The following is a 15170-nucleotide window of genomic DNA, read 5'->3' on the forward strand; positions in this document are numbered from 1 at the left end:
AGCTTGTAAGCAAATTAATGATTTTTATTTAATTTATGTGTATACAAATGCACAAGCATGCAACAATTAGAAAATCTAGTAAATATGTGGTGTTAAACTCAACAAAATCATGGATAACAACTGGAAAAGATTTTCTTAAATAAAAAAAGCATACATCTGAGACACAATATGACTGAAACAGCACCATGACTGCCAGAAAAAACACGCTAAATACTATATCGTAAAATAACACGTCCGTAACCCACCTACAGACGTAAAGGTGAAAGACTGAGGAAAAATCAATATGGGTACTTACTGTGATGGCTATCATTTGAAACAAATACAGGGGGTAGGATGGCGATGGTTGGGAAAGGAGGGAAAATAGGCATAAGTATAAGTCTGCTCATCGGTATAAGTTTTTGATCTCAGACATAACTTGATCAAAAGAGTATTACACTACCGTTTAATAATTATTTAGTATATAAGGGTGGTCAAGAATAGTAGAAAATATAGATTACGGATTACAATATTCAGATTACCTGACAAGTACATTTCATTACATTAAATTTATTGTTAATTCATCGATACAAAGTAAACACATGAATAACTACATATACATATCATGCAGTAACATCATCCTCTAATGTGGAGTTCGAAAGAGGATGTAATCCACCTCAAACGTTGTTTTAGAGTATGGAAGTAATCCGATTGTCAACGTTTCCAAATTTACTGGTTGAAACCTGATATCAGTTGCCAGTTATCAGGTGTGAAACGTGATGTATATTTCCAGTCAAGAAGTCGCTAGGAGTAAAGGTTGTATGTATAAACATACATACACACATATTGTTGTATAGTGAGCTTTAGTGTGTAATTTATCTTGGAAATGACGGTAAAAACAATATCACACGAAATATAATATAACTCTAATACAACGACGGGATCCTTTTCAGCTGATGAAATATCAAACTTTTTTCATCAATGAACGCAATCGTGACTATCAGCTGAGGTTTGACTTTTCTGTTTGCTTTTGCTTCTCTTCGCCCTGTCTCTGTCAGACTGTCAGTGATAGTAGTAGTTATTGTAGAGATAGTGAATTATCATTTACAGTTTTTGAAAAATGGCCAATAATCTGTGTATTTCTTAATCAAAAGTGTAGCAAGTATTTTATTCTGTGAAAGCAACACAATGCTTTAAGTGAAGTGCAGTGAAAAGTAATATGCATTCAATTGTTTGGACGGGTAGGATTTTGTCACGTGCTTTATGGAATAGCATAACAAATTATTCAAATTGTGCAGATCCTAAATTAAGACCAAAACGTGAACCTCACATATTTTCTGCAGTGAGTGGGTTCCCTAAAGATATTAGACATGCAAGGCCTAGAAAAGGACAATTTGGAGACGATGCGTGGTTTTTCACCAAGTGCAAATCAGCAGACGTATTTGGTAAGTTAAGATTATGTATGCTTTTATTATTAGGCCTATTAGCCATTAAAGTGTTTATAACAATGTTAATTTTAAATTAATTATGTACTTCAGAATTACATATACATTTGAACTTATGACAGGCTGAGTTTATTGGTTATGTTAGGTTTGTAAAGTTATGGTGATTGATTGCATTTAGCCTATTAATCCCATGGTCAGCATATCCCATACTGATGAGTGAGGCATTATACCTACTGTCAGCCCATTTAATTACTGTAATAGTTCCTTTTACGAGGTTTAAGAAAAAAAATTAAGAGTTTGCAGGTAATCTACGCTCAAACGCATACTGTTCCTAATTTCCAAACTAATTGACTGTATTAGAGTTGAATGTCCAGTAGTTGAATAATGGACGTCATGGTTTTCCACAAGGCACTAGTACACGCAGTGGTATTTGACTCTGTTGGTTGCCTATCCAAGAACGCTCGGTTCACATAAGCTATAACAACAAATTACATTTCCATTTCCAAAAGCATCATTATTTGTGATTTCCACCCTTAAAATCATATATGATTTTGTTCAGGAGAATGTGGAATATATTAATAGTATTGAAATTATGATTGGATCTCCGGCTGGTAATGTTATTGACACATATAGTTTATACTTGTGCGTTGTTACTTGACCCTGTCAGAGTTCCATCCAGTAGTACTAATGTTGTGGAGAGTTATAGCCTATAAGTTACGAGGCTCTTTAAAAATTATAATTAAATGAAAAATGTACCAAACTTATAAATGTCTTAATAAAACAATGCCAGTATTTCTTTTTGAAGTTAGGAATTGTAACTATAGAGTGGGGGAAACTTTAATAAGTGGCCTACACTCGTTATTCGGTTGTTTTTATCGAACAATTCAATACACTACCCAACTTCGATATGTAAAAATCATGCACAATAAGAGTTATAATAAATTACCGTAACAAGAAGAATCACGTCCATTACAATTTTTAAAACATAAAATTAACACTTACATTACAAAACAACAAAACCAATTATGGCCAAGACTTAAATTTCCCAGTTTGATATCAATGAGTGCGGTAACCGCTTTTGTGAAATGGAGGAAAGAATTCTCCTCGTATGTTATCAGGCCCAAACCCACATGTTAAAGCCACTTACACAAAGCTCATTACTTGTGAGAAATATCTCATGATTTCCTCATATTCATCATCATTTTCAGTCTCAAAATATTAGTTACTTCTTGCTTTTTATTGTTTACATAAAAATTACTATAACTAATAAGTTGAAATCATATACTACAAGTTAAATAAATTGTAATATCGAATTATTACTTCGGATAAAACCATCAAACCATTCGATAAAAACAACCGAATAACGAGTGTAGGCCGCTTTTTAAGTCTACCCCAGAGTGATATTCGTTTGTAGTTTTAAAATGAATAAAAGTAATTTTGTATGCATTTAGAAGTAGGTTGTTAGAATTTAAAAAAGTAATTAACGAATTTATGACTGAATTTGCTTTGGTTTCTAGTTGAAGCTGTGATTTTCAAATTAGTGTCATCAGCATTGACATATTTTACATAATTTACTACCCTTACTGAGTTGAGGGAAATCCTTTATGTAGGAAATGAACAATGAAGGATCCAATATAGATCCCTGAGGCTATAATTGTTTTTAATTTGAAGAATTTTTACAAATTGTTTTCCATTTTACTTTTATGAAAAAATAACTTCTAAAAATGAAAGTCATTAGTGTTCCGACCTTATCCAGTTCAATCCTTTCTTTTGTATTCCTAAACTACCCAATTTTAATAATAATAATAACTCATGAGATATTGAGTCAAATGCCTTACTCAACCCATAAACAAACCAACTCTGAGATTACATGTTCTATCTAGGCTGTACATAATTGATTCAATAAAGTCTGAGGTTGGTGTTTAAACAGACCTTCCACTTTGAAAACCATTTTGAAAAGCTTAAAATAAGTGGTTTTTCAAGGAAGTATACTAGTTAATTATAAAATACCTTTTCTTATATTTTTGAGATTAAAGTAACATTGCAATTGGTCTATAATTTGATGTTGGCTGCTTATCTAGAAGTTTCAGTTTTGTAATTTTAAGTTTGTTTGAAAATATTTTCCAATCGAAACTTTATGAAAAATTCAAGTTTTTATAGTGTTATTAATTTCCTCCATATTATCAAGTGAATATAATTGCAGTTAGGCAGTCCTTTAATTAGTTTATTACTGTGATTGAAAATAAATTGTTTTATACAATTTACATACCAATGACAATATAAAGCAGTATGTAAATTTCTTTCATACTAGAATTTAAAACAACACTGTACTTAGTTTTTGATTTTTTTTTGTACTTTGTTTCATTCTTATCAGTTTTACTGACACCATCCTGTGGTTTACTTGTCGTTTTGTTCTTTCCCCTGTACTTTCTCTAACCAGGAATTTTTAGCCGTCTCATTTTCATTATTTTCCTACTCGAGGTGATTTTCTGTTGGTTGTGTGAAACAATAAAGTTGTCATAAAACGAATGCCAATCAGAATTATCATGTTTTAGCTCTTGAGGGTGAACCCATTTAATGTTTGTTTTGTTTAAATGCTGCAGTAAAGTTGCTGGCAAATCACTGACTGTAATGAAAGCAATATTATTTTGGAAGGTTCATATTGACCAAAAGATAGGTTTAAGTCTATTAGGCAAGTTCCATTTGTGTTTTAGCATTACAAAGCTTTGACAGAATAAACCTTAGGGTCAAATTTTGACTGTGTCAGGTCTTAGGAGTCATACACCAACTCCTATTAGACAGAAAATGTCCATAAAGAATGTGTGTGTTATGAATTTATTTAGAGATGTAGGAAATTATGTGTTTTCTTTGTTTAGTTTATATTTAGTTAAATGTCTGTGTAGATTTGTATAATAAACTCCATTTGTGGGCGACCTTATGTAAGGTTCCTATTATAAAACTTTTATTTCGTTAGAACACCACCATTCAAAGGAAGGTCACTTTTGTAATTTTGTACAGATGTATACTGATAGCATAATTGTGGTTTTCAACTTTGCATTTAGTATTTTTAAAGATTTTTTAAAGATATATGATTTAAAATCATTATGTTAAGTATTTTTTGTAAAGCGTTTGCTTCCAGAGTTTATATTATTTTTTATTGATTTGTTACCAAATTACAGTAATTAGAATCAGAAATCGATATGATAGGCTACTCAATTACGGTAAAGGTGATTGGTTGATAGTGAAGGTGATGACAAGGATTACATATATTTTTATATTTTAGAGCATTCAGGAAGTTGTTCTTATTTGTAAACCATAAAGTAATGAATATTATTTAGAAGAGAAGAACAAAATCCAAGTAAAAAAGTGTGACAAGGCTGTAGCGGGTGTTTGCTACTCAGGATTAAAAAAACAAAAAAATTTTAATTTCTAAAATCTGTCGTTAAAAAAAAAAAAAAACTTACTTGTATTTCTTTACTTAATTATGAGATCAAACTTTAATTTAATTTATTTGTTTTAATTTTATTTACTTTGTAGTTAAAGGCAAAATATCTCAAATTTATCTTTAAACCTAATTAACTTAGTTTCAAATACTTATTCATAATGTACAATACCTACACGATTTTCGTTCGCGTACCAATAAAATAATTACCAATACCAATACCAATTAAAAGGAGTATAAAAGTTTACACCAAAAGGTTTGTTGTATACCATTACAGGGTTAAGGTTGAAGGTACATCTTATTAATAAAATTGATAATTTTTAACCATTTAAAAGAATAAATCGTACTTGGGGAAATTTCTGACTTATGTGTTTGACTTAACTTTGGTAGGTTAACAAAAATTAACTTTTTTGATATGGCTACCACACCAAGTATTATATTTTCCATTTTAACTATGGCACTATAATATTGAAGACCTTTGTACATCAGATTATCCACTTAAAATAAATGCTAAAAAAGTAGTTAATGCATTTTTAATGATAATAACCTTTTGTTATACGTTTCACTCAGATATTTAATAACATTGTGATGCTCTGTGTAAAATTTTTGAATTTTTAAACTTTGAAGGAAAATTACCAATTTAATTTAGATCAATCGTAAAATATAGGCTGTAGTAATTTATGTGAAACTAGAAGTATTCATAATTAAATAAAAACCAATTTTGAATGTTCAAAAACGTGTTGGTAACATATTTTATGTGGGACCTTGTGTGATCTAAGCTGCTACTTGAAAGTGTTTAACTATTTATTACCTCTTGCAAAGTAAATGTTACTTTTCGCTTGAACTCTGTAAACTTACTATAATTTAGTAAGGTAATTTAAATAACAAAGTTATAAAATCTTACCCGCAATACCAGTAGTTACGAGATGTTTTATGTATTAAAGTTAGATGTATTAAAACGTAATATTACTACCAATAATGTTAACAAATTCAGTATTATGATTCACAGTGCTAGTCCAATGTGAAAAGTTTTTGAAAAAGGGTTTCTAGAGTCAAATCTCATCAAGCCGTACATGTGAAACTATTGAAACAAGAACTATATTTTTATAAAATAACCTTGTCTCCTTAACAATACCCCGGATTACTCTAGATAGGTCTACATTTGTGTTATCGGTACATTGTCCACTTCCCAATTTAGTTCTTTTATATACAGCTACTTTGTATGTGGAAGTATGTCAAAATCACCCAGAGTTTGGTCAGGTGAGTTAGGTGTGAAAAAGCGGTAACATTCCATTAAAACTGTTTTAAATTGAATTTTTATATTTATTACATAACTTAATCTCAGTAATGCGATAAAGATAACTTGAAACACAGGGAAAGTATTTTATTTTCGGGTATATTACGCAAGCAATATAAACTAACATTATAGGTATTACCTTTCAAATTTGCAAAAATTGAGTCATGACAGCAGCGGCGTATACTGAAAATTATTTCAGGAGGGCTGATCCACAGGTTGGTTTAGGAAGTATTAAGTAGCCTCCAAAATAAAGGATAATTTTGGAAAATTACCCTCCACTGGAAAGTTTTGAGCTGTAAGACCTCATAAATATGTTCTAGCTTAAAAGCACACTACTGGGTGCAGTTTTGATGTATGTCTCAAAGTTTTTTTGGGGGGGGGGCAAAGCCCCCTTTTATATACACCCACGCATGACAGTCATTCATGGTCCTAACATTCTTAGGTAGTGGCAAACGTTAGTTTGATCCTGTTTCTTCCACTTTGGACAAATAAATTTAATTTCTTGTCCTAAACTCTTATCAAATAGACAACCTTGACCTCTGACCTAAGCCACTCAGAGCAGGGCAGACCAGACTGTACAACTTTACAACTTAAATTTATATTTGCCAAATTATTGAAAATTATGTGTTTTTATTGCATATTGAGATTGATCAGGTTTATAGGTTTGAGTTGTAAGTATTGTCAAAAATTGCCAATTTTATTAACAACAGTTTATAAAATTGAAAATAATAAATATTTCCATGTCTTGAGTTTTAGTTAGCTAAAGATGTTTAGTTTTAGGATTGATTTGTTTCTTTGTTTCTGTGTGACAGGAGTATTATTAGCTGCTAAAGAAAGTTTGACTACTTTTAATGTATTGGGGTCAACATCCTCTCTAGAAAACCAGTTCTGGACAGTTTTATCACTCTTAAGAATCTATCAGAACAAGTTTTAATGGGTAGAAATAACAGTTTCTCCAAATACCAACAAAGTTATAGGCCTCTAAAAGTTTGTGTGGTTGTATTTGATCAACACTCTTGAGGTCACAATGGGATTCTTCAAAAGTCTACTGCGTTGATGTTATGTATTTAATGTTTTCATCTGTTTACGAGCTATATTTAATTAACAAATGTTTATAAGACTGGTAGGATAATTTTTTACAAACAACGTATACATTGAACATGTTTAATAAACATTGTGTATCAGGTTAAAAACAACTTGCTACTTTTAAGTTATTTCTTTTAAATTTTTGTCAAACCAAAGCCATTTAAAAACAGTTATTGACTCTTTTTTTAGAGAAAATATTAACATTTATTTATTTATATAGCTTTTTGTACAGTTTGTCTGATCGTTCAGCTGTACTCTTTTCGCTAGCAATATAAAAAAAATACAGTTTGTTGCAACATTTTTGGTACAGTAGGATTTTCACATTGATAACCAATAGGAATGTTTCTATGGACATACATAAAACAATGTATACAGTAAACTAAATCATAAACTACTGAAAAATAGAAGAATTGATCTTAAACTTGTGGAAAAATCAATTAACATAATATCTTTGTTTAACTTTAAAGGGATTAACGAAACACAATTTTCACATAATAATTTTTGAAAGTTACCTAAAAAAAAGGCAAATGTACAGGTACTTGCCGTATAAAGGATATTATTTTGTAGGCTTTTTATAGAAATAATGAAGTTTCTTTGATTCATTTTTACTCTGGATGAAAATTTAGAACAATGCATATTTGTAAAATTAAACCTTGCACCAGAGCTCTGGCTGAACAGAATTTTTGCTGTCAATATTTTCCCCCTGCAAACCTGCTGCATAGAGAATATTTTATTCGTGTTATTGTTATAGTTAAGTAAAGCGGAAAAAGAGTTATAACAATTAATCAAGGTGCTGAAACTCTGTATCAAAAAGCGAAATTACTGTACAATTTATAAAAGGTAGAATGTGTGAAACATATAAACTCTTGATTAAAGTTATGTTTTTAATAAAACCTTCCAAGGTGATATTTTTTTAAACTGTAGTGAACTGACATTGGTAATACATTATTATTATTATTAATTTGTTTAATATAAAAAGTTGGGGGGATAATTAAATATTAGATTAAATTTATTAAACAGTTTTGATCTGTTTGGATTGAGAAAAATTGTGATATTTCCTTAAAAGTATTGGTGATTAGAAATTAAGAGGTAGAGAGCTGACAAGTGTGATAGGAACTAAACTATCAGATATCTGATGTAATTAGGATGGGACCCTGATGTAATTGGGATGTGACCTTGGTGTAATGGGAATGGCACCAATAGGATCTAAGCTAGACAATAAAACCGTCATTTAACAAATTATATTAACTAACAAAACGTTTTAAGAAACAAAACTATCAATGATCTGATGTGATGTGGTTTATTGCTATGAGGATGTAATCTACACTATAAAACTAACATTTAAGAAATTAAATTAACTAACAAAATACTTGGAAAAAACAAAACTATCAGAGATCTGATGTAATGGGGTTTGCACTAAGAGGATGTAAGCTAGACAATAAAACCGTCATTTAACAAATTATATTAACTAACAAAACGTTTTAAGAAACAAAACTATCAGAGATCTGATGTAATGGGGTTAGCGCTAAGAGGATGCAATGTGGACTATAAAAACTACCGGTAACATGTAACAAATTAAGCCAAGTAACAAAATAATTTGAGAAACAAAACTATCAGAGATCTGATGTAATGGGGTTAGCGCTAAGAGGATGCAATGTGGACTATAAAACTACCGGTAACATTTAACAAATTAAGCCAAGTAACAAAATAATTTGAGAAACAAAACTATCAGAGATCTGATGTAATGGGGTTAGCGTTAAGAGGATGCAATGTGGACTATAAAACTACCGGTAACATTTAACAAATTAAGCCAAGTAACAAAATAATTTGAGAAACAAAACTATCAGAGATCTGATGTAATGGGGTTAGCGCTAAGAGGATGCAATGTGGACTATAAAACTACCGGTAACATTTAACAAATTAAGCCAAGTAACAAAATAATTTGAGAAACAAAACTATCAGAGATCTGATGTAATGGGGTTTGCACTAAGAGGATGTAAGCTAGACAATAAAAACCGTCATTTAACAAATTATATTAACTAACAAAACGTTTTAAGAAACAAAACTATCAATAATCTGATGTGATGTGGTTTATTGCTATGAGGATGTAATCTATATTATAAAACTAACATTTAAGAAATTAAGTTAACTAACAAAATACTTGGAAAAAACAAAACAATCAGAGATCTGATGTAATGGGGTTAGCACTAAGAGGATGCAATGTGGACTATAAAACTACCGGTAACATTTAACAAATTAAGCCAAGTAACAAAATAATTTGAGAAACAAAACTATCAGAGATCTGATGTAATGGGATTAGCGCTAAGAGGATGCAATGTGGACTATAAAACTACCGGTAACATTTAACAAATTAAGCCAAGTAAGAAAATAATTTGAGAAACAAAACTATCAGAGATCTGATGTAATGGGGTTTGCACTAAGAGGATGTAAGCTAGATTATAAGACCGTTATTTAAAAAATTAAGTTACGTAACAAAAATAATTTTAGAAACAAAACTCTGTATTATTGTTGTGTATGCAAGACTTTAAACTATACTTAACAATGAAATCAAGAATCAAGAATCAAGAACTTTATTAGTCATTAGACATACAATGATACATTAGACTTCGTCATTTATAAATTACTATTTAGCAGCTATTACATAAATGCTTCTAGTTCATTAATCAATTTAATATAGTAGTTAAGTCATATTTAATAAATAAATTTGTCTGCACATATAATGGAAAATATCATAACCAAGTATAAAAATTAACAAAATTTGAGTTAACAGTAGATAAATATGTACAGCATAAGAAGACGTCTATGTAATAATTCACGAGCAACATTAAATACTGAATTATATCAGTAAATAAATAATATAAATTAAATAACAATTAACAAAACAACACGAATCGACAATATATGATTTTTAAAAAAGTTAACTTTATACAATACATAATAAACAAGTACAACACAATAAAAAGAGTCAAAAGCAATATATACACACTTATTCAGATATGGTCTGCATTTAGCTATCAAATATTGTATGTAATTGACGAGCTTCATTTATTTAATAGGAAATCATTAACCTTGTGAAATATATTTTGATTGTGGCAGTTTGTTAAATAGTATTTTTCTTGTAATATCTTTCAAATTCAAATTCAAATGGTTTTTTTTGTCAGAATACAAACTATGTATATAACAACGTCATATTATAAATAATCTATAGCTTTACTTTAAATATCCTTACTTCTTATCAAAGTTAAAAATTCATCAACAGTGTACAAACATGAATCTACTAACATTTTCTTTACAACATTTTTAAAATTTGATCTGTTTAATACCTTGATATGATTGGGCAAAGCATTGTAATATTTGATTCCCTGATATCTAAAACTGGCTTGAGTGCTAGCAAAGTTACATTTTGGTACAACTACATTATTTCTATTACGAGTACTATAACTATGAACATCACATTGATTAATAAATAATGATAAATTATCTCTGACATATAACAAAAAACATTTAATACATAAATAGACGGCAATGTTAATACACCTAATTTTACAAACAGTGGTTTACAGTGCTCACGACTCTGGACATTACATATAAGCCTGACTGCTCTTTTTTGTAACACAAACAGTTTATTCGCAATCTGAGATTGGCCCCACAAAGTTACTCCATATGTTAAGAAAACTATGAATATAGGCATAGTACATAAAAAGCAAGTGTTTAGCAGAAATTGTTCCATTAAGGGATCTTATAAGAAAAAAATACCTCGGGAAATTCGAGAAGCTACATAATCAATATGAGTTCGCCATTTAACCCTCCAACTGGCAGTCATTTTTTCCTGTAGTGGCAGCATGTTTTCGAGCCTCGTGCAAGGGTTTTTTAAAAAATTTATTAAAAATATAAATTAAAAGTAATATATATATATATAGAAGTATATATTTTTGTGTTCAGAAATTAAACATATAATAATATTAGTATTTAAATTTGGCCTTAAAAAAATGTTGACTAAAAATCATTTTCCATTAAATTCAAAATTTACATTTTTTTTTTTATTTGGGGGGGACCATACCTAGCAAACCAAGTTATAGTAAGAAAAACTATAAAAGTGAGATATCCATTTTATGTCAAATTTATTCTAGTTTCAGAAACACATAAGCATTTTACAAATTTATGAAACTATAATAACACTATATAACAAAAAGCAGCGATGCGCATAATTGTGAAAATAGGGTGTATATGTAAGAGTTTGCTAATAAAAGTTTTACTAATACAGTTTTACTTCAATACATGTTATATTTGCATATTTTATTACTCAGAATGAAGTAAAACTATACAGCAGTAGTAAAATAAATTCCATAACATTTTTTTGAAGAGTCGAAAAAAGTTCATTTTGTCATTACTCAAAACTTTTGCGAAAAATTTTTCGAAAAAATGTATTTATTCTAAAATATATTTATTTGCACTACTGCAATATTTAACAATTCACCACACACTAAAACACAACACTAAAACACAAATAAACCTACTAAAAACTTACTAATAAACACGACTCGTCACATCAACAACTCAGACGGCATCAACAACATGGCGGTCACATCTTTTACGTTCCAAACTACGAACTTGGTACATTGCAACTACAATACAAAGAGGAATAAAACTATAGTATCCTTAGGCTTTTTTTTCCCAAATCCAATGGTGCATGAATCGAATCGATACGTTGCCGGAATATACTGTAATGAGTGATTATGCAAGGGAATGTTTGTTCATCAAAATTTTAATGAACAACAATCATAATTGGGTTGTGTTCATCAAAATTTTGATGAACAACAGTTGGAGGGTTAAGATTGGATTGTATAAAAATGCCAAGAAAACTTAAGACTTAAGTCCTCATTATCACTAGGCCTATTAGAAAAAGGTAATATGTAAATCTTGAATTTTTTTATCATTTACACAGAGCTTATTTGCTGCACACCAATCATCTACAATTGAGGTCTTAACACTAAGTAGCTCATTACATTCGTTCCTCGTTTTTGCGCAGACCTTAAGACCCAAGTCATCAGCAAAAACAAATACGTACTAACATAATTGTCATTGAGATTAAAAGGCAAGTCATTTATATACAAAATAAATAGAGTAGGTCCTAAAATGGATCCCTGAGGAACACCTAGCTTAACAGGCCTAGTTTCTGACATAGAGCCATTTAAATAAATATATACATATTGACACCTATTTGAGAGGATATGAGTTAAAAAAAACTGACAGCAAGTTGACTAAAAACCATAAGACCTAAGTTTATTTAATAGAATATGATGATTTACAGTATCAAAGGCTCTGGATAAGTCATAAGATCTGAACTTGACAGATTTTTTTAGTTCCAAACCATCAAAGCAATCATTTATGAAGGACTGGACTGCGCCAATGGTACACCGCTCAGCTCGAAACCCAAATTGACAAGTGCTGAGTAAATTATTGGTTTCGAGATAGCAAACCAACTGCTTATGAACTAGCCGCTCCAACACCTTTGACACTGCTGTAACAATAGTTATAGGCCTATAATTACAAGTTTGGTCCTTTGGACCCCTCTTATGTACTGGAATCACTTTGTTTATCTTTAGTACATCAGGAAAAATACCTGTCCTAACACTTTCATTAAAATAAATAAGTTAGAATTTCACAGATTGAGTTGGCAGCCATTTTCAGAATAGGAGCACTTATACCATAACAATCGAGACATGTGCTATTACTTAAACTAAGGATAGCTGCATGAACATCTTCCACTTTAAATTCATTCAGGCAAAAGCTTACTGTAGAGTTCCACTGAGCACAGTGCTTACAAGGTAGAAAGAATAGTCATTATTGCTAGGTGGAATACTTTTGCAAGTCTCCAAAACTGAGCCAACAAAATATAATTTAAAACTATCAGGTTCCAGTACATGAGATGAGTTAGATGACATACTATTAGCCCTGACTGATTTATTAATAATGCTCCAAAGCAGCTTTACTTTTGTTTGTTGCTTTATCAAGTAAAGTGTTATTAAAGTCAAGCTTTGCTTTTTTTATATTTCATTTCTGTAAACATTTTTAAGATTTCTATATTTATTTCTAATATCAATATTTTTCTCATTGCTTGTGTTTTTTATAATATAATAAAGTCTATCAAGCTCCTGCTTTGTCTTATTTAGACCTTCATGATACCAGGCAACATTTACTTGTTTAGATTTAGATTTCTTATTTTTTTAAAGGCATAGCACAGTTCAGAGCCAATAAGAACTTTTCTAAAAATAACTTAAACTTAAGGTTAACATTTGACTTAATAACATAAATATCATTCCAATTAGTGAGACCTAGGTAAGACGTAAAAAAGTGAGGAGCCCAAAGTAGAAATGGGTCTAACAATAAACATTTGTGGTATAATCCTAGACATTACATTGTCTAAAGTAGCTTTGAAGAGGATGGCCATATGGTCTGAAGCACCAGTGTGAATGACTGTAGATTTTCCCTTATCTTGAGAATAGTCGTCAGCAGATTATCAATACAACTACCCTTTGTTGCATCTCCTCCAAGGGTAGGTCTTGTAACTTCAGCAACAGTAATATTTAGTCCAAAACTGTCAATGAGGTTGAATAGTACTTTGGCCTCTGAGTCATTTCTGTTAAGAAAATTGACATTGAAGTCACCCACAAAGACTATATTACATTTATTATAATGCAGGAAGGACAAAATGTCATATAACTTATCATAGAATAGTGATAAGTTACCTGCTGGAGATCTATAGAAAGATTACCACTAGGAGTTTTTCCAAGTTGGCAGCATTATTGCTGCCAATTCACAAACAAGTTCCTCCGAGAAACAAGACAATTTATCATAAAAAACAAATTCAGTTCCTTTCCTTAACACAGATAAGCACACCCCCATGAATATGTTTTTCTCTTGCGAAAAAAGTCAGCGATAACATAGCCAGGTAATCACTAAATTGTTTATATCAGTTGAGGACAACCAGTGTTCTGCAATGCACAGTACATCTGTCTTATATTGACTATTTAAAATATCGATGAGAGGGAGTTTGTTTTAGTATACTACACACATTTCCAGAACATCAAATTAAAGTTAGGCTGTTCTTCTAAATAACCTGTACATGTTATGGATGGTGGTTTGAGGCGGTTACTGTTAAGTTTTCCGAAGGTGCTAATAAAGGTTGTATTAATTCCAGTTCTTCTGTAGAGTCATCACACACCAGGCGGTAGTGGTTGCTTGGTACTCTCCGCGGCCTTGCAGATTTCCTGCGCCAGCCAAATCTTTCCTATTTGATTTAGGTGCATACCATGCCTTGTATGTAATCTTCTACTTGCCTGACTAGCCCTTACCAGAGTCACATTGCTGACATTATTACTAATACTTAGCAGCTCATTGTTAGTTCTTTTAATTTTCTAAATTTACGCCACGACCAGTCAGGTAGATCGTACCTAAGAGGCAGGTCAACCAAGATAATTGGTTTTCCACTCATACTGTTTATAGTTTTTGTGATGATGTCAATTTGCTGTGTTGGCCTCATTTCTAGATACATCATTTGAGCTGCAGGCAATAACCATGGTGCTATTTTCCTCTAACTTTCCTTCATTTAAATTGATTTCATTCAAAATCTGTTGAGCACGGCCACCAGGTTGTATAAAACTGTACGATTCCAGATCTGATGATTTTTTATTAATGTACCATGCTAGGTCTCTACCATGGCTGTCAGTGCACAAAAACATTTTACGTTTCTTCTTATTCTTTTTTCTAACAACTTCCTTGTCCATAGCTTTACTAGTAGACTCACTGTCATCTTCAACCGCTAGAGGGCCAAATGGGTTGGGGAGTTACAAAGTTTGGTGTAGAAACCTGTATTTGAGAATTGCTACAATTTCTAGAATTC

At 30.9% G+C, this 15170-nt stretch overlaps 1 protein-coding gene across 1 annotated transcript in view; it reads left to right on the forward strand.

Moving 5' to 3' along the window:
- Positions 1-1005: 1005 nt before the first annotated feature.
- Positions 1006-15170, forward strand: part of LOC124367952 (protein phosphatase PTC7 homolog) — a 53789-nt gene continuing 39624 nt past the window's right edge. The window contains exon 1 of the mRNA XM_046825184.1: positions 1006-1421. Within this exon, the coding sequence (XP_046681140.1) occupies positions 1196-1421 (226 nt within the window). The 5' untranslated portion in view covers positions 1006-1195. The remainder of the gene's footprint in view (positions 1422-15170) is intronic.

This window comes from Homalodisca vitripennis, chromosome 8 (assembly GCF_021130785.1).
Source record: "Homalodisca vitripennis isolate AUS2020 chromosome 8, UT_GWSS_2.1, whole genome shotgun sequence".
NCBI lineage: Eukaryota > Metazoa > Arthropoda > Insecta > Hemiptera > Cicadellidae > Homalodisca > Homalodisca vitripennis.